This window comes from Arvicanthis niloticus, chromosome 8, assembly GCF_011762505.2.
Source record: "Arvicanthis niloticus isolate mArvNil1 chromosome 8, mArvNil1.pat.X, whole genome shotgun sequence".
NCBI classification, from domain to species: Eukaryota; Metazoa; Chordata; class Mammalia; order Rodentia; family Muridae; genus Arvicanthis; species Arvicanthis niloticus.
This window is the reverse complement of record NC_047665.1, coordinates 27,285,356-27,311,058: the sequence shown is the minus strand read 5'-3', so window position 1 is coordinate 27,311,058 and position 25,703 is coordinate 27,285,356. Positions and strand designations below refer to the sequence as shown.

The following is a 25,703-nucleotide window of genomic DNA, read 5'->3' as shown; positions in this document are numbered from 1 at the left end:
AATCAGTGAACACAAAGAGGACAGAAGAAAGACGTCAGTGTTTATCAGGATGGTGCATGTCACTGTGAATGTTTGATGCCACTGACCTACTTAGAAACAACCATCAAGCCATAATATAGCCCAGTTGTTTGCAGGTCTTTAGTGGGGACTCTTGAGATATCTGGACTGTGTTTATGCCAAAGACAGAATCTATAGATTTTTTTAAGAGTGAGTACAGATGCATGATAGGTGGTGTCCCTGCAAACCCTGGTATTCACCACAGGGACATTTTTCACAGCTTCATTCAGTGAGTGTTGGGGATGAAGGTAGAAACCATGAACATGAACCATGAACATATTGGAACAGCATGTTATCATGGTCACTGGCTTTATTTAATATGTATGTCTGTGGTGTGAGCAAGACCTTTTGCGCTTGTATGAGGCACCTATTTGTGCAGGTGTTCGTGTGTGAAGGGCAAAGGTTGACCTCACAAAGGTGCCTTGCTCAGTTACCTTACATTTAAGATGTTATTGAGGTGCATATTGAAGCATGGGTTTTCACTTAAACCCAGAGCTCACCAGCTAGTCCAACTAGCCTGCTTGCCTGAGGATCCTGTCTCTACCTTTCAAGGGCTGTGATTACAGATGGGCCACCATCTGTACAGATGGGCACAGATGGGTACTGGGGATTCAAACTCAAGATTCTTATGCTTGCATGGCAGTCACTTTACCCACTGAACCATCTTCCTAACTCCTGCTTAGAATTTTATGTGTTTATATTTTGTAATAATCACCTAGCATGAGCTGTTCCCTGGGTAGTGGTGGTCTTTGGTTCTGTGTGAAGGGCCCTATTAGCAGATGATGATGATGATGATGATGATGATGATGATGATGATGATGATGATAATAATAATAATAATAATAATAATAATAATAATAATAATAATAATAATTTAGGACAAGTGAGCTGGGGGGTATTTTAAGCACAATGAGTGAACTTAAATATGATCTTAAGTGTGTTTCTTCTCAAACTATCAACCAAGGAAGGAAAATCTGAATGTGGATGAGGACTGGCCATCTCTTCCCAGGTCACTGGACACATGGCCCAACAGTGGTTTTCTTCCCATTTGTAAAAAGCAGTCCTCTGTTCATGTCAATGGCAAAGGGAAGGGAGGGAGGGAGGGAGGGAGGGAGGGAGGGAGGGAGGGAGGGAGGGGAAGGGGAAGGGGAAGGGGAAGGAGAAGGAAGGAAAGAATGAAGGAAGGAAGAAAAAGAAAGAGGAAAGAAAAGAAGCCCTATATGGAACCCTTAAATTTTAATGAGCTATGAGACCTGTGTTGGGAGTTCCATCAGCCCTCGGGGTTTTTCCTAACTAGCTCAGAACACATTTCCTGTTCCCTGGATGCTCCCAAGCGTTCCTCTCTCCCTGAGCTCGGTTGTCAGTTGTTGTTGGCAGGTGGGTGAGTTGTTGATCATTTAATCCCCCCATGCCTCCAGTGTTGTGCCTATAATTATTTAATGTGGTGTTTAACCCTCTGAAGGCTGGTTTCCATCTGTTCTTTTTCATCCGGGCTGTTTGGTAAGCCTTTTTTTGTGTCCCCTGAATCTGGCATATCTTGACACCTTGCTGATTGGCACATCCTGATGCGCCACATTCTGTTTAACAGTTATGTTCAGCAGATACCCACTGAGTCCCTGTAGTATGCAAAGCACTTGGGAACCATTGGAATCCCAGTCACATCAAGTCTCAACCCGGGAGTGTTTGGAGATGTTCCTAACCTCAAAGATTCTCGTTAGTTAATTCCTCATTTCCCCCAACATTTAGCTTTTGCTGGTGTGTGTGTGTGTGTGTGTGTGTGTGTGTGTGTGTGTGTGTGTGTGTGTTTACCACTGTGGGAAGCTGCTGGGTGTGAAGTGAATGTGACAACCACTGGGCGATCTCAGGTGGGGGAAAAAAAAACAATAGACCTTAGGTTTTCCTCTTGTAAGGAGATATAGTAAGGTGCCTGGTTTCCCCCAGCAAGCATTGGCAGGGCTGGCATCGGCAGGTCCTGTCGTTCAGTGTTAGGAGCCAACCCTTTGTCCTATTCAGCCACCTGTGATCACTTTACTTCAAGAAAGAGTACTTTTTCTTGGATTTGGTGACAAATAAGTTAGAAAGAGTTATGACTGAATATTATGAGGGAAGATGACTGGTCACAATATGAACCTTTCACTAGCCTTACGAAACTATGCCATAAAGAACCAATATGCTATCTCCACATGGTGCAGAATGTGTGGTCACAGAACCAGTCACCTGTCATCTGAGGGGTTGACCAGTGCTCCGCAGTTCCCTGCTGGAGTCTAAGCTCCCAGGCAGCTGGGACTTAAGTTTACTTGCTGGCAGTTTGTGATTCTTCCTGTGCTGTGAAGGAAATGGCTGCTGCAACCTCCCTATTTTAGACCTTAAGTATGTCCATCACTGAGGGTACCAAGTGCATCAGTTCCTGAGTTGTGCTTGTCCACATCACCTTCAAAAGGTATCTGTGTTCCACCCCAGGAGCCACAGGGGCCTGGCAGTGTGGACCAAAAGCATTTTCAAAGAGCTCCCTGGGAGTCTGGTGAGTCAGGGTGAAAAGGCCTACTGCACATAGCAGCACACCACAATCTCGTGTCAAACACATCATTATTATGTAGCCGTTGATTTAATTAGACTGGTCTTATTTAGGTTTAGGAAGGTATAATTAAGTATTTGCAGTTGATTTAAAGTTACATAGTCTCATTAATTGGTAGTTCTTTTTTGTCTCAAAATAGTATTTTTCAATTTAACTCTCCTTACTGCTTTGTGTACTTAATTTTTTTTTTTAGATTAGCTCTCTGAAAAGTTAGCTATTAAGGCAAATCACTTTAATTGAAGACACCACAGCACTTTGGTCCCTAAGCCTGTGTGCTCTTGGGTTTTTAATGTTTGCATTCACAACTTTCCATCCATCTGCTTTCTGTCGGTTTCTGGCACTGCTGAGTTACCTTGTAGTTTTAATGAATTAATCTGTGTGTTTTGCGAATAAGATGGTGCCTATACATTTACCACTTATAGGCTCCCTTTGTCCTTTAAAGAAGGAGTCATATGTAGTATCATGTCATTTCCCACTGCTGAGGCAGTACCACAGCTGTATGGCACAAGGTGTTATGGCCCCCTCCCTGGCCCAAGGACAACCCCGGTTCTCAGTAGAAAGCTGGGTCCTTATGTGTGCTCAGGCCTGGAAACAGTCATTATCATGAGTGCCTCAGAGACGTACGAAATAGATTGGAGTCCCAAAAAGCCTGTACTGTTCAACTAAGTTTTAAGTTTAATGATGTTTAGGTATTGATTCTTAATTCATAGAGAAAATTGTTGAATGAGACATTTGAGGAGGTGGCTAGAGGGATTGCCCTGTAATTAAGAGTGCATATTGTTCTTGCAGAAGACCAAAGGTCAACTCACAAACAAGGTAGCTCACAAACTGCCTGTATCTCCAGGGAATCCAACAGCCCTGCCCTCTGAACTTCTCAGACAGACGCACATATATAAACACACTATCACATAATAACAACTTAAGAAAGGTTTGAATTTTAGTGGCCAAGGGGACTTGACGGTGTCATTGTGCACTAGAATAAAGGTGGTCTAAAGAGTGTGTTGCCTCGTGAGTCAAGCAGACCAGAGCAAGGCAGACAGGGCAGAGGGAGGGAGGGAGGGAGGGAGGGAGGGAGGGAGGGAGGGAGGGAGGGAGGGAGGGAGGGGCTGGGATTGCATATGGAAGAACAGGGCAGGTCAGGCTGGTGCTGTGTCCATCCCTTCCCACAGCCAAAGGCTGGTGACTTTCCACCATGGTTGTTGAGAGTCAGGATGAGACCTACTGTTCTGCCCAGCCAACCACCTGTCTTCCCGACTGACTTAGTCATGACCAAGGCAACTCTTACAAAACAGAGCACTGCATTGGAGTCTTGCTTACAGTTTCAGAGAGAGTTTTAGTCTATTAGAGTCATGCTGAGGGACATGGTGGCAGACAGGCAGAGAGAGCCACTGGGCCTGGCATCGGCTTTTGAAATTTCAACGCCCATCCCATGGTGGCGTACCTCCTCCAAGGCTGTACATAGTCTAACAAGGCTACACCTCCTAATCCTTCTAATCCTTCACAAACAGTTCACCAGCTAAGGACTAAACATTTAAATATATGAGCCCATGGGAGCCATCCTCATTCAAACCACCACAGAGCCACTGGCAGTGGTGGTGTTCAGGAACCAGGCACACAGGTTGAATTGGTAGGCTTGAATATCAAGTCTGTGGATCCGTCAAATGTAGCTGAGAGTCTGGTGAAACCAGGTAGAGCATCCTGCCTAATGGCTCAGATGACTTGGGTGGGCCTGTCTAGGACATAATGGAAGCTTCTCGTGAGATAAATATAACACATAGGTGCTGCTGTGGAAGCCACATTCTCAGAGACCCTGTCATGACCCATTGTGAGGGCCATGCCACAATACAGATATACTGTGATCTCTAATTCCTAACAGTCTTGACTGAAACAAATACTGACTGGTGATCATGAAACTGCCTTTGTATCCCAGAGCTTTAAAGGTACTGCTGTGTGTTGCAGGGGGGTGGCCTCCAGGGAGAGAACACTGTATCTCTCACCTGTTACCTCAGTAGCCCCAGAGCCATAGTCAGAGTACTTGTGTTAGCCACACTGCAGTGAGTCCCAGTGTGAGAACTAGCCGTTACCAGCCAGCGCAGGAAAGGTATTTCAGTCTTGAGTATCTGGCCTGAGAGCTGTGTAGTGATGCTCACCGGTCAGTCTGGTCCTTCTACTCTCTGTGCTCCCCCTGGGTGGTTGGTCTATGTCTAGAACCCTGAGTGTCTGACAGTTAATCAAAATGCTTGGCTGGAGCTGAGGGGTCACCCACTCTTACAGCCAAGCTCTGGGAATAGGCAGTGACAGGCTGTGGCTTTGTTAAGCAGAATTTGGGTGGCCAAATTAAGAATTGGCTTCATAATCATGAGGTTTCTTGTAGTGATGGTCCTCAGCAAGTTTGAGCTGTGTGTGTTCCCAAGGAGCTAAGTTCAGCTGGGCGCTGTACATGAACTTTCTCCAAACAGTCGTACCAACATTGTCTTGCCTTGTTTATGACTGGAGGACATTTATAACCGGGAAACTCAGATCCCTGTGGCTGGAACGTGTAATTGAAAGGATAGAGGGAAAGGGGCCTTTTGTATTCTTTGTTTTATTATTAAATAGATACTAATGTTTCAAGGCTGCCTTTACTTACTGTCATGTTCATACAAAAATACCTTCCTCAATAAATTTAATTTTCAGATTGAATAAACTGAAAAGATTGTAGGTTTGAACAGGATTGAGTTAGGTGTGAATAACAATTTCAAATGTTAAACCGTATAAACATTGGTTATTCTGTAGACACCATAGGCCTTGCTCTCTAATTACGGAGATAAAAGTGGCTGTGGATAGCTAAGATAGTTAAAGTCAGTTTTAAACTCTGCTTGAGACCTATATTGCCTTGACAACATATTAAACTCAAATACAGTTAAGAGGAAAACTAATGAGTGTTTACTGAATGGAAATTAACAGCCTACAGTTTGGGTGCCCCTGGTTAATCAGGATTATATAGTATTAAAGAAATATACAAAGTAGCAAAGTTATAAAAAGAGTATCCTGTGCCCATCTGTATCATTTGGAGCCACTGTTAGCGTTTGTGTAATCATATTCTTAATAAAATAACATGGAATCCCATCGTCTGTCCACATGCCACTTTTGATTCCTTAGTCAATTTTTTGTTGTTGTGATAAAACACCAGACCAAAAGCAACTTGATGAGAACTCTAAAGTAACACTATCACTGAGAGAAGTCAGGGTGGGAACCTGGAAACAGGAGCTGAAACAGAAGGGCACAGAGGAGTGCTGCTTACTGGCTTGCTCCCCATGGCTTACTTAGCCTGCTTTCTTACCAACTGAGGACCACTCAAAGTGAGCTGAGCCCTCCCATCTAAATGATTAATCAAGACAGGGCCCTCACAGACTTGCCTACAGGCCAATCTGTTGGAGGCAGTTTCTCAGTTAAGTTCCCCTCTTCTCGGGTAAGTCTAGGTTTGTTCAAGTTGTCATAAACCAACCACCACATCGCCTTTCGTATTTGGCGAGATTTTTAGAAATACAACCATATGATATCATGTATGCATGCATAATAACTTTTTCCATTTTAAAAGTAGAGATATTTAAATACATTGTGTATGTAAAATACAAGACCTCACATCGTTTCTGTTCCTTTTCCACAGAGTAGACCTCTAAAAGTGGAATTACTGGGACAGATAGACAGGCCGTCTTACAGTTGGTGGCTATGTGCTTTCATTGGCCCTGAATTTATTGCCACATTGAAACCTTTGCTACTGGAAAGGTAGAAATGGTAGTTCCTTTTTCTGCCCATGTGATCACTTTTATACTTGGTGGTTTTATCCCTTGACTTGGAGTTTGCAGCACACCTCCTGTGTGACAGTGTCTCTGCGTCTGTGTGACTGTATGTGGTCCTTCTTCTCACAGCACATTGGTGCCTCTGTGTCAGCACAGCAGTAACGTGCAGTCCTGAGAGCAGTGTCCCTGATCTACCCTTTAACATCTTTCCCACAGAAACCATGCTGCATTATTTTTCATTGAATGCAGCTGTTTTTAGGAAAACAGTCAAACTTGATTCACATTTATTGCATGGTCCAGGGCAACCTAACTGGTTTATAAACGTGTGCTTCCTGATCTGAACTGGTGCTATTGTTTTGTACCAGAACTCATGTACCGTGTGTAGTTTTATGTAGCTAGTGAGGCACATCTAATTTCTCTGAAAAAAATGTCATGTGTTTTCCTGTTAAGTCTTTACTAAAAATATTGATTGAAGTCTATTAGAACTTAAATTGGAAGATGTTTTCAAAGTGTCTGGTATTCTCAAGAATCATGGTATTTTTCTTTTGTAATGTTCTTTGACAAAAATTTGATGGCATCTATTCGTCCTGGTTGTTTTGTATTTGAGACAGTCTCACTGCCTAGAACTCACAAACACTTGTCTACCTCTTTGACCCCAGACTACCGTGATTAAAGACATGTGCCACCATCCTTAGCCTTATTCGGTATATTTCATGAAAATTTTAAGTTTATTCCAAAATTCAGTTCCTATTATAAATACATTTTAATGTATATTTTCTACCTGTTAACTAGAATGTGAAATGTGTTACTTGTTTTTCTTGCCCTTACACAACTGTTAATGAAAAGGATTGTAGTGCCACAAGTGAGTGTCCCTACTTCACGTCCATGTGTTGAGGGCAGTGCTGGTGGGACCTTTGGGACTCAGGCCTGGCGGAAGGTCAAGGCCATTAGGATCATGCTTTCAAGATGCATGGGCCTCTCATCTCTTGCTTTCTCTTTTGCTTCCTGACTGTGAAGTGTACACTACCTGCCCGTGTGTTCTCGCCTTGCTGTGCTGCTCTGCCAGAGACCCCAGACACGGGACCAATTGATCATGGACTTAAACCTCCATAACCATGCAATAAAATCAACCTTTCTGTGAGTGCGGAGTCCAGGGCTCATGCATGCTGCGCTGGCACTGTCCTGCTGGCCCAGCATCTGCTCTATGTTGCTGTAGCCACAGAACACTGATTTTAAACAGATGTGCTTCTAAGGTAGCTGCTGCAGGGGTTGTCCTTTCTTGATTATGTTTTGTCATTTCTGCTGAGAGATTCATCTTGAGAAATAGTATTTTTCCAAGCAGTACATCTTTTGAAGATGTTCTCATTTCTAGTATATTCTAAATGATTTTTGTTCACTTTTGTTGTTGACATAAAAGTAAGGGAGAGGTGAAATCTTCGTGATGAGTCCAAGTGGTATTTTCTGCTTTAGTTAAAGGCGCCATTCCATTTTCTCTCCCCTAGACTTGTGAAGGTAAGTAGAGTGTTCAATCTGTGGTGTCTCACACCCCCAGATTTTCAAATTCATGATGTGCCCGTGTCTGTGTGTGCACACATGATGCACATGCATGCCGACTGATCTTTGTTAAGTGTCCTGGGTCCATAGGCTTCTGACTTTCCTAAAATGTGGAAAACATCAAGTTCTTCTTTCTATAGTATCATGTATTTCCATCCATCCTGAACCTCAGAGGCGTGACTTGGTTTGGTTGGGTTTTTGGTTTTGTTTTTTGTTGTTTTTGTTTGTTTGTTTGTTTGTTTGAACAAATTTTCCAATCCTAAAACTCATTCTTTTGGAAATACAACTATTCCCTCTTTTAGATCTGCCTCTCTAAGAAGGCATAATAAGAAACATATTTTCAACAACTACATTGTCCTAGTTTGGTTTCTGTCGTGATGAAAACCATAACCAAAGCATCTTGGAGAAGAAAGGGTTTGTTTGGCTTAAGGAGAGCCAGGGCCAGCATTCATGGAAGGAATTCAGAGGCAGGAGCTGAGGCAGAGACCACTGAGGAATGCCACTTGCTGGCTTCCTCCTCCTCGTTTGCTAACTGCCTTTTTTACACAGCCTGTGCCCTCCACATAAACCAGCCATCAAAGAAACACACCCCACAGGCCAGTGTAGACAATGCCTCTAGTGAGGTCCCTCTTCCAGGTGTGTCATGTTGACAGCAGGAGCTAACTGTGACACATCTAGGATTTAGAAACAAAAACATTTTAACTCCTTTCTGTGTGGACCCTAGTTAAAGTCCTAGCTGCTGCAGTACTGAGCAAGACTTCCTGCCTCCTTTGGGTGGGGATGGGGGCACAATTAAGTGGTAAACTGTTACTATTGTCTGCCTGGAATGCTTAGGGACTGGCTAGCAAGTCAAGGGCTATCAATTTAACATGTCTGATTCTCTCCCCCCATGTTCCTCCCCTTTCATTAGGTCTTTGTTCTAGTGGTAGTCCTTATATCTGGAAGATTTAACTTTGAAATGTCTTTTTCTGTTAATCTCATCACTTCACATTGTGGGTCTCTTCCTACTCAGTGATGTAATCTTGGACATCAGTCTTGTTTTTTCTACTCTTGTCAGCTTGGGTTGCTTAATGGAGATTGTGGTTTTTACATTTTAGGGTGTTGGGTTTTGCTATATATGTATTGTGAGCCAGGCAATGGTGGCAAATGTCTTAACCCCATCACTCAGGAGGCAGGGGGATGGATCTCTACAGAGTGAGTTCCAGAACAGTCAGAGCTACACAGAAACCTTGTCTCAAAAACTGAAAACAAACCAAAAACAGATTTGTTTTAAATTGCATGTATGTGTGTGCATATGTATATGTGAATGCAGATGCCAGGGAGAACCAGAGGCATCCGGTTTTATAGCTAGAGTTACAGGCAGTCGAAAGCCACTTGACACGCTGGGAACCAAATTTGGATCCTCTGCAAGAACAGTATGTTCTCTTAACTGGTGAACCATCTCTCCAGTCCCACTACATAATTTTTAAAAAGTGTTAGCTTTGTTCTGGCTTGGTGTGAGCTTTGTGAAACTGCACCCAGCTTTTATCTTAGACCAGACTTAATTTATTTTTCTCTACGTATATGCAGACTGATAATGGTCCAAGACTCAGTAGAATCTCTGAGAAGGTCTAGAACTTTCTCCTTGTATGCTGCCCCACAACATCTGTATGCACATCGGTGTTTTTCCTCTCTCTTTGGGTAGAAAGCTGTTACGTTATGCTGCCCTCCCTGCCTGCTGCCCAGGGTCTGGAGACAGATGCTTGCATATTGTTATATTAGTTGCTAGTTGCTTTTGTTATAGCTGTAGTCCATGTAGCTTAAGGGAGAAAGAAGGTTTGGCTCACAGTTTCAGGGACTTTAATCATCACACTAGAAAGTCATGGTGGAAACAGCTCTGTTCAGGGTGGCAGGAGGAGCCTACTTATATCTTGGCAAATCAAAAAGCAGAGAGAACTGTCCAGAACCCAGGGACAAGTATAACCTAAGAAGGTCTGCCCAAGTGGCCTCTCCTAAAGATTGCAGTCTCCCAGTATTCAAAAACAGGTCTGGAGAATGGATGTTTTTAATTCAGGCCACCACAAAAGAAAACCAAGTGATACTGATAGATAAAGATATATAAACAAATTTTATGCTATTGAATCATGAGATGACAGTGATGGTCGGAGGTGTCAGCCCTTAAGTCTCAGAGGCATCTTTGTCCCCACCCCACCCCCATTTCCCTAAGGGCCTGTGAGTCCCTGGATGGTCTGTTTATGGTATGAAGGGTAGTTCTTCCTGGGTCCAGTCATTAGCAGTTGATTACTGTGTGTTAGCAGTTGTATGCTTTCTTTCATGGTGGAGCAGTGAACAAGAGCACTGACAAGAGGCTTCCACATCTGGCTAAGGAAGGTTATAGGGACAGCTGCATCACCCCAAAGCCATGTTCCTGGAGTTCACTGCACTACTTGAGGCAACCGCACAGCTCAGAGTACCCTCTCCCCAGCTCTTGCTGGGCACAGTTCACCTTGAGGAGAGGGGTCCTGTAGGACTTAAAAGGGTGGGGGAGCAGTTTGAGGCTTGGGAAGTTTGCTTACTTCCTGATTTCTCAGGTGCCCCTTTTAAAGCAGAGTGTTGCAATCTGGAGGACCGTTGTTACACAGCAGTTCTGTCCCAGGGTGTTGAACTGCTTGTCTCTGGATTAGCATTGCGAATAACTGTTGACTAGGTTAAGACCCTTTGAGTGTTGTGAATGTTGCAGCACTGACCCCGCCCTCACAGGCCTTCCTGGAGTATACCAGTAGTAAATACATACGAAAGTGTACTGAGAGATACAACTTTGAGGGACCCTATAAAGGAAGTGGAGATGGTGAGGAATCAGCAGGAAGTGGGTAGGTTCATTAAAGACTTGGCTGATGTCCAGAAGAGCCATTTGAAGGTCTTGGGATACCCGTGGGTTTTTTTTGTTTTTTTTTTTTGTTGTTGTTGTTGTTGTTGTTGTTGTTGTTGTTTTCCCTGTATAAAGGCTGTCTTTGTAGTATTCTAATGCTAATTTCTATATGGCAGAAAGTTGAGTACAGGCTGGACTTTGGTATTGTTATTTTTATGAGGCATCACCTGTCTCAGTGTTTTGTAAATATTCTTCTCCATCACCTTATGATTGGTCAATAAAGAGCTGATCTGCCAGTTAACTGCACAGAAAGAGAATAGGATGAGACTTCCAATTCAAGTGGGAGGATCCAAGGGAGAGGAGGGAGAAAGAAAAGAGAGGGCAGAGGGTGCAGAAGGAGTCCTGATGAACAGGTCCCACCGGATCCACCTGGAAGACACAAGTGGAATAGAGCTAGCCTGAGTGAGACTCAAAGTGCAAGTGACCAGGGGTCTGTGGCTAGGAGGTAAATAGCTTAGAGGGTGTAACAGCTCAGTTGTCAGCTTGTTAATAAAAATGCCAGCGCTCTGAATCTGGTATTCAGGAGCTAAAGTGGGCTGGAAAAGAGGGTGTAAAAACATGCTATTGTCATATAGCAATAAAAGGAACATAGAAAATCCCCCAAAGAATTGTACTTACATCTAGGACAAAGTATTCTAGCAGAGGAATAGTATGTTCAGAGGTAAAGAAGTGGAACACACTGGATGGGTAGGTACAAGAAGAGCACATAGCTTGACTGTCCAGTGAGAGCAGAGAGGTGCCAACACTGTGGGCAATCAGGATAGGACTTACCTTGTGGATGGCAATGTGGGATGTCAAAGCTCAGTCTTCTGTGAGCACTTCAGTCTAAACAGTGCATAGCTATGTGCCTCATGCCACTCATGATGGATAACAGGGTCCCCAGAGCCTGGAGTCAGCGGGGCCCTCAAGCACAGTGAGCCAACAGTGGGTGGGTGGGTGGGTGGGTGGGTGGTTAAACAGAGTCTCACTGTATAGCCCTGGCTGTCCTGAATTCACAGAAATCTTCCTTCCTCTGCCTCCTAAGTACTGAGATTAAAGGCATGTGCCACCATGCTCAGCAAGTTGATTTTATTTGTTACAGCCTTCGGTGAGCTTACATTCTTAGCTTTAAGGGTTGTACTTTAAATGATTAGTATATACCAATTGTAAAAAGTAGTAGATTTTATTGTTATACACGCATGTAACGTGCTTGATCATTTAAAAAAAAAAAAAAAAAAAAAAAGGCTTGCCTTATTCCCAACCATGCAACAGACTATTGCTTGTTCCTGTGAAGGTACTGCCTGCTCTGTCAGTTTTATCTCTGGACATCAGTTCTCATATACTGATCTCCAGTCCTGGAGGCCCCAGCCCCTGGCCTGTTTCCATGAGTATCTTCTCCCTCGGGGAAGCCAGTGTCTCCTTACCAGGATCCCCTGTGAAGACCCCATCCTGTTAACTTGATTGAGCTCAGTAGTTAGAATCTCTCTGTTCTCCAGGGAGTGGAGAGCCAAGGAAGAAGTGTGGATAGTGAGCGTAGACCAGGGAAGCTCTGGTGGGCACAGCAACAGAGAATGGTGCTGGAAAGCTCAGGCAGAGGGCGCTTCAGGTACAGATTTTGAGCATTGCTTGGGAAGGATCTGGCAGAGAAGAAAATGAAACTTAAAAAGCTGCCTGACAGGTGACATCGGCTGTTCTTGAGAATGCAAGACTTGGGGTTACAAATCCTCTAGAAACATGTAGTCTGGATTTGCCTGCCTGGGACCGTTACAGGCCACTGTTGAGAGAATTAACCCATTGAATAGTGCTCTTTCCAGTGGGAATTGGGAAAATAAATTCTAAGGTAGCTCACAGCAATTGCCATGAACATGTCCTGAGAGAGAGTGAATGCCAGGGTACCTTTACACAAGCAAAAGGACACCTTAGAAACCCTGGTCTGGAGTTCAGCAGTGGGGTAGGAAGCTTGCATATATCTTCTATAGCTTTAGATTAGGGGATCAGAGATTGGCACAGGGTCTCACCCTGTGCCTGTGCCTGTGCCTGTGCCTGTGCCTGTGCCTGTGCCTGTGCCTGTGCCTGTGCCTGTCTCTGCCTCTTGGGTGCCAGAGTGGCCAGTGTGTGCCACTACATTCAGCTTATTATTAGATTCTTTTTAAATTTTTTATGTGTATGGGTGTTTTGCCAGCACATATGTCGGGGTACCGTGAGCATACAGCAAATGCCCAGAGGGTCTAGAAAGTATAGGATCCTTTGACGTTTCAGTCACAGTGGTGGTTAGCAGCACTGTGAGTACTGGGAACTGAACTCTCTCTTCTAAAAGAGCAGCAAGTGTTCTTAACCACTAAGCCATCTCTTCAGCCTTCTCTTTAGATTCTTGAATCATATGCATTTATAACCTGTTTAGATGTATCAAAAGATTAAATGTGAATGGTTTTTACTGCAAAAATTGAAGTAGGGGTGGTGTTTGCTCCTGTTGTAACAGTCAAGGTACTTTACTGTCCACTCTATTATAATAAAAAACATTGAGGGTCAGTCAGTAACATGTATCCAGCGTGCATGAGGGCATGGGTTTGATCTCTGGCACTAAAAAGAAAAGTTGAAGAACCATGTGCCAAGATTGGTTGATACTGAGGAAGAGTGGTGCATGATGGGACATTGCTAGGGAAAGGAGAGCCATCTTCAGGTCCTCCCCAACCAGTGCTAATTTAAACAACTTGAAAGATGAGTGTCATGGCACATGCCTTTGATTCTATCACTTGGAAACTAGAGTCAGGAGAATCTGTGGGTTTAGAGCCACATAGGGAGAACTTGTCTCAGAAAAACACAAAACAAAAAAGAATGACTTAGTGAAATGGAATGGGATCCAGTAGACAGACCTAGCAGCCATCTTCTGGGACAACCTGAGGAAGAAGGCCTTGCTGTCTGTGATATCCACAAAGAACAGTGGCCACTTCTCCATAGGCCTGCCAAAACACATGGCTTTATCTCTGTATCTCTCCTAGATTTAGAACAAGGAACATTGATTGATGAGATAGGAGATGGCCCCTTAGCTCTTCTGGTCTTTGTTACCTTTTCAAATTCTCAGAGCGAGTGTTTTGTGTGAGACCCAGGCTCTAAGTTCCATTCTCTGCAAGGCTTGGGTTCTGATGTTTTCTTTATAACACTTTTGGTTGTGTGTGTGTCCAACATTTTTCTTTTTGAACACTAGACTAGCAAAATGGTTTCTTTAAAAGTGAACTTGGGCAAGCCTCTAATTGGTACTGTTCTCTAATAGCTAAGTCCTGGGTTTGCGACGGGCCTCTCTCTAATTCAGAGGTGACACTGGGAACTGATTAATGGTAGGACGTCACAGACCACTGTGATTTCAAACTCTTGGCAGGTACATCTCCATTCATGGATGCGCTAGCAGCCAACGGAACAGTCACCATACAGACATCTGTAACAGGAGTGACAGCCGGGAAAAGGAAATTTATTGACGACAGAAGAGACCAACCTTTTGACAAGCGGTTGCGTTTCAGTGTGAGGCAGACAGAGAGTGCCTACAGATACAGAGATATTGTCGTCAGGAAGCAAGATGGCTTCACCCACATCTTGTTATCCACAAAATCATCAGAGAATAACTCACTAAACCCAGAGGTGAGAGACATGCCCCAGGCTGTGGCTTCACGCTTCTCCATGCCCTGGCGTCCTGGCCTGCTTTGCTCAGTAGCACTCTTTGATCTTTCTAAGCCTTCTGGGGAGATGACAGCTGCTTCTCATCACACTTGTGGCCATAGTGACAGTCACAGGAGGGATGCTGAGGAGACACTCCATTCTCCTGTTGTGGGAAAGTATGGTTTTGAAGTGGGGACAGTAGCTGCATCCTTCCTGTCCTCGTCCACTACCTCCCAAGTCATCTTCAGAGCATAGGGCAGCGACCTATGACCTTCCTAAAGTCACATGGAAATGTTTAAGCACAGACTCTGCTTTAGCTGAAGTAACCCCAGGTCTTAGTCCCTTTAGAGACTCTGACCGTCATCCCTCTGTACAGGTTCCATCAGCATTATAGCAGACACGTGTCTTGTCAGTAAGTACCTACTAATAAGTAAGAGAGCTTTCAATGGCCCTGGGTAATGTATTCACAGAGTTTGGAAACCAATTCTGTGAAGGCTCTAGAACCCAGTGTTTTTGAATTTGCATTGTACCTCAGTTTTCATTTGTTCTTCCGTTTTCTTATGGTTGCTTGTTTGCCATTGTGCACATCTTAGGCAAATGGGGATCTGGCCAGAATTGCAAAAGGCTGGTCCTTGGTCCACTTTCAGACTGCAGGGTACCTTTGATGCTTCTTGGAGGTCATTTCAAGTGGTATGTGCCCTCCAATGCTGGTGCACCCCTACTGGGCGCACTTATGCAGCAAATGATTTAGACTTATGTCCCCATAGTGTTAGGTGGCTAAGGAAAACAGCCAAAAACCCTAGAACCCTACAACTGAACTCATTTCTTGAAATTGGCTGAATGTGCCACCTGCTGTCCAAATACGAAATTCCAGAAGCAGCTGTGTGCCTTGTCCTGTCTGCCGAGAGCCTGCAGTAGGTGTAGAACAGCCAGATGATGGAGATTCATATGCCTTTGCACCAATGATTATAAGTTGCCACAGTAACCTCGAACCTTATGCCCTGGTTACAGAACATGAAAAGCATGCAGAGTATTTACAGTCAGGGTGGGTGGAGTGAACCACATCAGACTGGAGATGCATTTATCTTAGATCTAAACTGTCCCATTATAAAGTGCTTCGTAGGATTCTGTGCCCAAAGTGCTCTTGACCACTTGCACCTGTGGTGACTTGCAGGTGATGAAAGAAGTTCAGAGCGCCCTGAGCACGGCTGCGGCCGACGACAGCAAGCTGGTGCTGCTCAGCGCTGTGGGCAGCGTCTTCTGCTGTGGTCTGGACTTTATTTATTTTATCCGGCGCCTCACAGATGACCGAAAGAGAGAAAGCACTAAAATGGCAGATGCTATCAGGTATGTACAGATGGGGTTTTTCAGCTGAGCTCTGGGGTGCTACAGGGTACCAGTCTCTGAAAGAACAAGCCTGCACAAGCCTCGAGTAAAGTGTACATGGTCCCCTGAAAGGCACTGGTAGCAAGATTAATTACCTGCCTTGCACCTATTGCAAAATTTAAGGTTGGCTTAAGCTTGGGCATTTGGGGACCATTATGATGATTTAGCCTGTGTATTTGTGCTGTGTATTGTCTCCAAACAATAGCACACTGATTGCTGTCCTCTTAAGTTGTCCAGGCTTTGTGACAGTCCCATAAACTCACACAATGGGTGTGGTTCTTGATTTTTTGTTCCTTAGTGTAAGCAATGCTCATTCTTGTCTGTCCCAGCCTCCTTCCAACCACACAGAGAAGTAAACAACGCAGCTAAAAGCCCCATTTTCTTATACTTCCCCCGAAGTATAAGAAAATGTGTTCTCAGCCTTTTCTAAATATATTTTTAATTTTTTAAAATGATAAAAAACTGTATTTTGAGGCATGTGCATTATAAAGTGGCTAAATCATTTGAGTTGTCCCTTGTGTGTCTGTGGTGAGAACATTGAAAACCTTTCGAGACAAGGTCTTGCTTCATAGACAATCAGACCTTGAAATTATAATCCTCCTGCCTCAAACTTTCCAGGTTATGGGGTTATATCTAGGCCACTACCATGCCCAACTTGAAGTCTACTTTTGTAACTATTTTCAAGTGTACAGCATGTTTTTAGTTATAATCAACATGATGTTCTCAATCTAAGCGTTTTAAAATATATACATACAAGTAATGAAACTTAGTATTGGAAGCTTGCTTTTTCCCTGTAATATAAACAACCTGGAGACACACCCATTCCCCTCTGGTTGGTTTCGCTACCATGCCCTAATAGTTAGAACCTCCCAATCCCATTGTCAGCAAAGCACCTCTCCTTTACTGTGCTAATCACTGTCGCTGTCAGTAAGTCTCTTCAGCTGTCTCCCAAACTCCTAGGTGCTTGTAGACTGGGGCTGAGATTCTGAGAGTCAGTGGGCTTAGCATTGCCACTGTGTCACTGGGCTTTTCTGCTTCCCTATAAGCCATTGGGAGACACAGCAAGATGCGGCGGGCTTTTGTTTGTTTTTCTGTATTGGTTGGTGGGTCTGGGGTGTGACAAATCTTCTCTTTGGCAGATCACCTAAATTGTTCTCATGGATACTGCCTACAGGCCCTGTAACCCCAGACCTTGGAATTAGGAGGCATTGCCTTGGCCTTACACAACATATTTAATTATTTTCAGAATTAATAGACACTGATTTAGGAGGTTACCCAGCATCTGTTGCAAGTGTGTCCAATCCATAGATTATACACAGCCAAGGTGAGCTGTGAATGCAAAACACAAAATTAGAAGCTTACTTAAAACTTAATGTTTTTTAATAACTTAATTGCACGGTTCTCAGGCATGAAACATGTACAGGGCAGTATCATGTCACAGTGTCAAAAGATTGACTGTGACTGCTGATTTTCTTTCTGAGTATAATCAAAACCTGACTGCTTTTTTTCTCAGAATTTTATAATCATATAATCTTACTAAATATTTTTCCAAATTGTTATTTCTGGTCTCCTGAATAACTTGAGGCTTCTGGTATAGTAGTAGATGGCACAGTCTTCTTTTTTTGGAAATTAAATTGCTTGCTCGATGTGCCTAAGTCCCAGAGAGATCAGTGCCCGAGAAACAGCTGTATAGCAGTCTGACAGACACTTAGCTATTATGCCAGTGGGGATCTTCTCCAAGACAACTGTAGATGTTCATCACACTCAGCCCCCATTTGGGATCAGTGGGCATCAATTTGAGATTTCATTTTTATACAAATCACCCTCCACTTTGTGGCAACTTTGAGTTTTTCCATGTGCTCAAACTGGATCCACACAGAAGATGTGTGTTCTGATAGCCCTGGCCCGATTTAAAAAAAAAAAAAAAAAAAAAATTGGGGATTGCCAGACAGTGTCTGAAAGTTTGGATTCTTTTTCAAGGTCCATTTGTCTTGAGCTCCACTTGTAAATCTTCCCTAGGTTCATTCTTCCCTCCCTCCCTCCAGTGATGAGTCTCCCCTTTCCTCCCTCCCACCAGTGATGTTACTCTGGACAGCAGCTGAGATTAGTGGTATTAGAATTAGAAAAACAGAAAAGAAAAAAACCCAAGACATTATTTCAAATAATCTCATTTCTTGAATTTTTAGGTAATTTTAAAGGTTTATTTTCTTCATTTTGGTTCCCAGCCTCCCTGTGTCCACAAGACTGGATTGTTGTTCTATCATATGCTAAATCCTAGTTCAGCCAAACTTATCTGTGTCTTTAAGCAAATACATTCTTGTTGATAGGGATTTTTCTTGATATACTTTGGCAGGTCAGGTAGTCATGCCAGATTCCATTAGCCTTTCTCTTGCATCTGTGTTTGTTCCTGTGGTACCCCTGTGGTACTCAGATCCCATAGAAGTACGAGACAAAGGGACTTCGTTGTCAGGAGTTTCTAAAAGTGAGCAAGAGGAAGACTGAGTTAGACCCTGGGCTGTCTACGGTCAGACCCGCTGCTAAGAGCCATGTTACAGATTAGTTATGATAAAGTGTCCAGGACACTGGCAGTATAGCCACAAGGACCAGGAGTCTATTTATGGCTTCTGAGGTCTGTGGACCAGCACAGGAGCTGCTTGTGTTGTAGGTGCCACTCTCTTCCCAACAGGCACCTCTGCTGCCCCCAGCATGGCCTCCTCCACTCAGTCCTGTTTAACCCAGCTAAGTAAGAAAGGGCAGCGAACTGGCTGTAACAATTCCAGATCCTCATTGCTTTGCTTTCCCCGGGCAATTCCTAGCCTTGTGTGAGATTATCTAACATTAGTAGTTGATTATCTAAACTAGTAAATGTTCTTCCCATCAGGTATTTTGCTTAATACCAAGTTTTACCGAGCTCCTTCCCCTGGCACTTGCTCTTCAGGGTTCCCCACTAAGGCTCAAGGACAGTCACAACCTTCCCCTCAGGGAGCATTGTGTCTCATCTTGATGCTCACAAGACTAAGCTGGCATGACTCTGGGAGGTTCCTACTAGACAGGATGCTGTGCAGGTTTGGGGTTTTCCGTGTGGCCCTTGCTGTTATTAAATCCACATCACAGTGGTCGGTTCCCACTGAAGGGGGGTGAGGGGTCCTTTGTTCAAGACTAGAATTCTGGCCCCTTCCAGAAAGGGCCATCAGTTCAGCTGAAGTTATTCCAAGCAACAATAAAGTTCATCTTTTGATATTTTTTTATACAAACATGTAAACGGGTATAGCAGTGTTACACAAATTATAAAGCTTTTTATGACTTCTGTAGAATTATTTTAGCATTATGATTGTTCTTTTCACGTTAATTTACCATCCCATTATGGTTTCTAGATCTCAGCACTGTGGCAGCCACGCTGGGTACCTGCAGCACATATTTCAGAAATATTTGCTCCATGTCATACGGACCACCGTTTTAGCAGTCACCTTTCCAAAAGCTGTCAGGAACAACATTGTACATGTAGTCCCAGCCGAGGCTTCTGATCCTTGATCCTCAAAAGGCGATAAAGACTCTGCTTGCTTCCAAAGCCTGCTCAGAAGGCTGTCTGGCCCTTCAGATAGCAAACCCCCTGTGATCTTTCTGATAGTGCGCCAGGCTTCCTCGGTAGAGCCTGAGTGCCGCTCATTCATTTCACAAGTTAAGTCTTTGCTAGTCAGAAAGCTCATGAACTTTGGGTGTCTTCTGCTTAGGCTGCCCTCAGCCTGGCGATAAGCTGCTAAAATCTGCAGGCCTTGGCTGGTCACCTCACTAGGGACAACCTAAAGTGCTAGGTGTCATGATTTTCAGAGAATGTGGCTCATCCCTTCAGTGTTTTAAATTGGTGAGTTGTGGGAAGCAGCTCACTGGCTCTCTGTAGTGCTAAGAGCATGCACAGGCTTAGAATCTAGTCGTGACCAGCTCCAGGGCCTCCCCATCATGCCTCATTCTGCCTGTGCGGGACTCCGGTCTTCATTTTTCTTCTTTTTCCCTTTGCCCTACTATGTTAAATCGTGAACAAAGAGCCATCTCTGAACACATAGCCAGCCTCCAGAAATGGAGAGAGGGATCCCTGGTGTGCTGTGACACCACTCTTTCACATCCAGAAAGTGACTTGCTTTTCTAGCCTTAGCTGGAGGCAAGCCCTCAGATAGCATTGACTGGGTTTGCTAGACATGCACGTCCCCTATGGGGGCATTGCTGTCTTGACACTCCTGCTGCAGTGTGATCCACAGCCCTTGGCAGAGTCCACTGCAAGCCTCCCAGGACTTACTGGCCTCGTTTGCCAGTCCAATGTCTCAAACCAGCCCATCTCTATCTCCTGGAAGTCAGGTTCTCTCCAGATAACAGCTGTCACTGGTCATGTACCAACACTAGCTCTGACCCCATGCTTTCTGACACCTAACCCACCCACTGTTATTCACTCAACATCAGACATTTTTTGGTGTGTCTCATACCGAAGTTCCACAAGATTACTCCGTGGTTGGTTAGGAGTCCTGGGGCTGAGGAGTAAGGTGTACTGGCTAGAAAGCCCAAGCACCGACTACAGGCACTGAACTTGTGGGCACCTTTCCCTGTGTGGTGGCCAGGGAAACCTTACATACAATGTAGAGCAAATAAACCCATGGCTCACAGCTTCAGAGAGCACCTTATGTAAGCCTCATCTCTTAATGGCATCCTGGTAAATTGAATTCCATGATAGACTTTTTCATCTGCTCAAATATGCAATGTTTTCAGTAATTCCCCATTTATTTTTTATTTTAGAAACTTCGTGAATACTTTCATTCAGTTTAAGAAGCCTATTATTGTAGCTGTTAATGGCCCAGCCATTGGACTAGGAGCATCCATATTGCCTCTTTGTGATGTGGTTTGGGCTAACGAAAAGGCTTGGTTTCAAACACCCTATACCACCTTCGGACAGAGTCCAGATGGCTGCTCTACCGTTATGTTTCCCAAGATTATGGGAGGAGCATCTGTGAGTACCATTTAAAACGAAATCATTCTAGAAGACGTCCTGAGATGTAGCTTGGTCATTGTTGTACTCAGTGTATATAGCATGCCATTCTGTGGGGACCCCATACCAGCTACACAAACAGTTTGGTTTGGTTCATGGAATGCTATGAACTCTGTACTATTGCGCACCATTCCCTAGGAGCTTACAGCTCTGCGTAGTTAACATGATATCCACTATCCATCGAAAAACCTGTACTTCAAGGGGCAGTGTGCATAGGAAAAGCAAAGGTTTCCCCACTTTTATGGTTTTGTTTTCTTAAACTGTTTAAACAAATTCATCTATATTTGTTCATGCTTATATTGTAGCTTGTGTTTTGACAAGCAACTATAGATTTGAACTAAGACCAAAACTATGTAATGGATGGGGTTCTCCAAAAGCAGAACTCAAGCAACTTTGGCAGGACAAATCTCAAGACAATAAGTACCTGGTGTTGGGCTGTTGAGACAGTCACACTGGACAGAAGGAGAAGCCAGGCTGTAGTGCAGCCTTGGCCACACACATACACAAACACATGGAGCTCTGAAGTATATCCTGCCCTGTGGACTTGCATGGCTGCTCCATGTCTCTCATCACTGTGTGGGCCCTCCCAGGAAGAGTGCTGCCCATTAACACAGTGGCCGAGCTAATGCTCTCCCTGAGGAGCTGACAGCCATCTGCACCATTCCCAAATTGGGCAACAGGCTTTTCTTGGAAGGAACCACAACCACTTGTCTCTGCCCGCCATAGTCCATTCCCTTGCTTCTGAGCCCCACCTCTTGCACAGTTGAGGGAAAGACATGTCTTTACTCCCCAAGTTCTGCCTGGAACAGACTCTGAAGAGAGAGATTAGATAAGTTTGAATCAAAACCACCCAAGAATTAATGACAAAAAACAGCAAAGATGCTTGCTTCCTTTTGTTGGTTGTGGTGGGAAAGCCTAGCAAGTATTCCCCTTACAGTGGTCAACCTCTAAATAGGGCATGTAGACCCCAGAATACTCAAGAAGATGCAGAGACAGCCATAGCCTCCACACTGTGGACCCTCTGACAAAGCATCACTCAGTCCAGTCAATAAGAAAACCCCAGACAGACCCACACTATACTGGTTGAGCAGTGTTCCTCAAAAGCAGCAGGACATAGATGATGACAGGGCCCTAAGTGGGCTTCTGGGTGACAGAAAAAAACATCAGTGTGGATGCTGGCAAGATCAGTACCATTCCTAGTGAATAAGGGGAAATCGGTGGTCATTTTCTGGAGTTTTATTATTATAAGATGCAGCCTATCAAGAATGCAACCTAGGAAAATAGAGGGAAACTTTTGAAACTTCCATAAATCTAGACTTATGTCAAGTATTAAAGTATTTAATGAAATGTTAAAATGAAAGCTAGTAGAAGAGACCGGCCTCCATAGCCCATCTGGTCTCAGTGCCGTGCAGGCCGCCCCCACAGCTCCCCTTTTGCTAGCCTAGGTATTCATTCTGCCGGGACAATTGTTCCCAAGGGCTTCAGCCCCAATCACTGCCCCACTTAGAACATAATGGCTGCCACTGATCAGGAGAAAACCAAGAACCTTCTGCTTCACTTGAGTGCCTCTTTGCTGTTGAAGATACAATATACTGTCGGTGAGAAAACAGCGCCTACTCATTATACCTCAAACACATACACAGGCCACACAGCTCTGTGCTTCTGTCATCCCTGTGTATCCTCTACTGTCAAGTGTGTTCAGGCCAGTGCAGTGCCCTGCCATGCCTGATAAAGCCTGAAGACCTATGGGCTGGGACAGGCTGGAGGTTACCACCAGGAACTGGTATCCTTGGGAATGATTCCACACCAGTATCTCGACTTAGATGTCTTTTATTGGGAGGACAGTCACATGACATCTTTTGAGGCATTGCTGAGATGCTCTGCATCATGACTGTAGTGCCAGCACCACCATGGACAGCAACCACGACTGGCCAGTGTTAGCTGTGCCCAACTCAGTGCCCCTTCCAAGACTGAGTTCTCTGTTGAGTATGGACCTGATACCGCAGGTTGTACTCTTTCCCTTCCATTCCAGTCCTCCTCTCCTACACACCTCTACCCTATGTACTGTTGTCTCCAACCTTCAGGTCCCTGGCCACTCAAGGCCATATCTGGTACAGGTCCTTATTATCTAACTTGCTGTCTGTGCCACATAGAGACAGTGCACACCTTGCATTTGTGGACATTTCATATTTTTTAATTTATATTTATATATGTGTGTATATGCCTGGTGATCTTTCAATGTCCCCAGACACTAGATGCATCCTTTGCTGCAAGAGTGGCCCAGTCTCACTCCAAAACACCAGGACTGAAGTGGGATCTTCTGGCATATCGCCACAACCTATGTGGCATCTTGTCCTTTGTCACCAACAGGAGTCTTGGTCTGCCACCTTCACTGAGCCTGGAACCACTTCCTCCTTAGCGGTCTCTACCTTAGAAACATCCCAGGAGCAAGGGCAATCTGTTCCCTGAGTAACTTGCCAGGGAATAAATTTGTGTCCTGGGAGAACCCCCTAATTAGTGATGCTGTAAGTCTTCTGTCAGCCTCTGCAGATCCAGAGTTACTTTATGGGTTGCTGGGATAAAATAACTGACAAAAGCATTTTATAGAAGGAATTATTTGGCTCATAGTTGGACAGTTGTGGCAGCAAGAACCGAAGGCAGCTAGCCACATTGCACCTGCTGTCAGGGAGCAGAAGGAAATGAAGGCGGCTGCTTTGATTCCTCCCCAGGACCCCAGTGTATGGATTGATGCGGCCCACATCCAAAGTGGGTCATTTGGCCTTGATTAACATAATCTAAAAAAAAAAAAAAAAACCCACAGACTTCCCCAGAGCTTTGTTTTATGGAGGTTCCAAATCCCATTGACAGTAGGCTTAAGCCCACTCCTTGTCAACTTGACTAGCAAACATCACTATTAAGCTATAGTTTTTAAGCTGTAACCTTCCAGTGCATGGCTCATGGCCATCTCATAATGCAAAATGCATTCAGTCCAACAGTAGCTCTTCATGGTCTTTTAAAAGACCACGACTAATCTGAAATTCAAGGTAATCTCTTACACTATAAAAGGAAAGCATAGTTCTAGCATGCAATAGTACAGGATAAATACATTCCAACAGGGAAAGGGTGGAGGCACATGACTGAACCAGAGTCAATGGATCAAACACCAAATCCTGTATCTGTCCCACATCTGTCATCTGGCACTGATAATAGAATTGTCTGGGCTCCAAAAGAATTGGGATTACCAGACCTCCAACCCCCAAACTCTGCTGTCTACAGTACACAGTCTCATGTTCCCTGCCATCCCCTGCATTCCAGAATCATCATTACAACTGAGACTTCATATTCAGGTCCCTGTAGTAGCCTTTCAGGGGATCCTGATGATCACTGCATGTCTCTGAAACCATGCAACAGACTCAGTGACCCTATCAATCGTGTATAAAGTCAGGTACTACACAGGCATTGCTACCAAGTTCTGCTATCAGCCCTTAATGGGTGGAGACCGGTCCCTGTGAATCAAAGCTCAAGCGCCATCTGTGTTTTGGCTATATAGCATCTACAAAAAGCACTTTGGTAGGCAATTGACTTTTATCGGGGAAACCATTCTTCAGGATTCTCAGTTCAGGCTCTCGTTTCAAAGGAATTTGCCTTCTGAGAAGTTAGTGTGTTCCAAGTGAGATCTCCTCCTTCAGGGCGCCATTCCTGATGTCTCAGTGCAGAGGATCAGGTTTCTCTTTAAGGGCACTAATTTCTTTAACAGTTGCATCTGCCTTCTCTGTTGACGTTAAACTCACTCATGTCCTTTTCTTCATTAACCTACATACTTTTCTGCTCCACATCTTGCTCACTCTGTAGACCTGGTTGGTTGAGAGCAGTGAGCAGAAACAGTACCACCCATCAGCATGCTCTCTGTCTTGGGACTTCCTCCAGCAGACAGATGAATCCGCTCTGTATGGAGCTTCAGTCAAGTCTTAGGGTGTGACTGGAGTGCATCTAGGTCACTGGCCAGAATGTCGAATGAATGGCCTTTCACCTGGTTCCCTGTAGACGTAGGGAGCCAGGCCTCCTGCCCACTTCTCTCAGCACTCTGGTCTTCTGCGCTCTACTAGGATAACTAAGCCCTTCTTATGGCATTCTAGGGTCTCCTAGCCCAGGGCTAACCACATGATCAGTGTTACCACAGTAACAGGACCACTCCTGATTCCAAGGATTAATTTCCTGTCGAGTTACTTTATGTATTGCTGGAACAAAATACCTGACAAAACAACTTGAGAGTTTGTTTCAGGTTACAGTTGTGGGCGGTCCATCATGGCAGCAGGAGCTTAAAGTACCAGTCACATTGAGAGGTGAATGTTCCTGTTCAGCTGTGTTTCTCGATTTTAGTCACTACAGGGTTCCATCCCAGAGAGTAATGTCGCCCACATTTCAGGTGGATCTTCTGACTTTACATAACGTAAACTAGCAAATCCCTCATAGACATTTGTTTCCATGGTGACTTTAAATCCCATCAAGATTAACAATCACAGGTCATTTATATCAATAAAATCAATTTTAGGTTCATTGTGAGCTGTTACTAAAATAGATATTTGCCAACAGTTACTTCTAATTCTGGCAATAAAGAATCCTGTCACCTATCTGCTTTGAAAGTCTGCCAGTGTATCCTCCCCTTGTAGACAAATACTTTGTGTAGACAGATGATGGGTAAAGACACATATGAAGAACCCATCTGAAGGAAGTATTGAGCAGTCTTGGACCGGCATATAACACTCAGCAGCTGCATTT

The 25,703-nt window shown here is 44.3% G+C and overlaps 1 protein-coding gene across 4 annotated transcripts in view; it reads left to right on the top strand.

The window, feature by feature from the left end:
- The window catches only part of Cdyl (chromodomain Y like), a 206,739-nt gene that overhangs the window by 175,375 nt on the left and 5,661 nt on the right, over nucleotides 1-25,703 (top strand). For all 4 annotated transcript variants that reach the window (XM_076939189.1, XM_076939190.1, XM_034510694.2 and 1 more), the window contains 3 exons: nucleotides 14,232-14,488; nucleotides 15,681-15,853; nucleotides 20,675-20,885. In XM_076939189.1, the coding sequence (XP_076795304.1) occupies nucleotides 14,232-14,488; nucleotides 15,681-15,853; nucleotides 20,675-20,885 (641 nt within the window). The remainder of the gene's footprint in view (nucleotides 1-14,231; nucleotides 14,489-15,680; nucleotides 15,854-20,674; nucleotides 20,886-25,703) is intronic.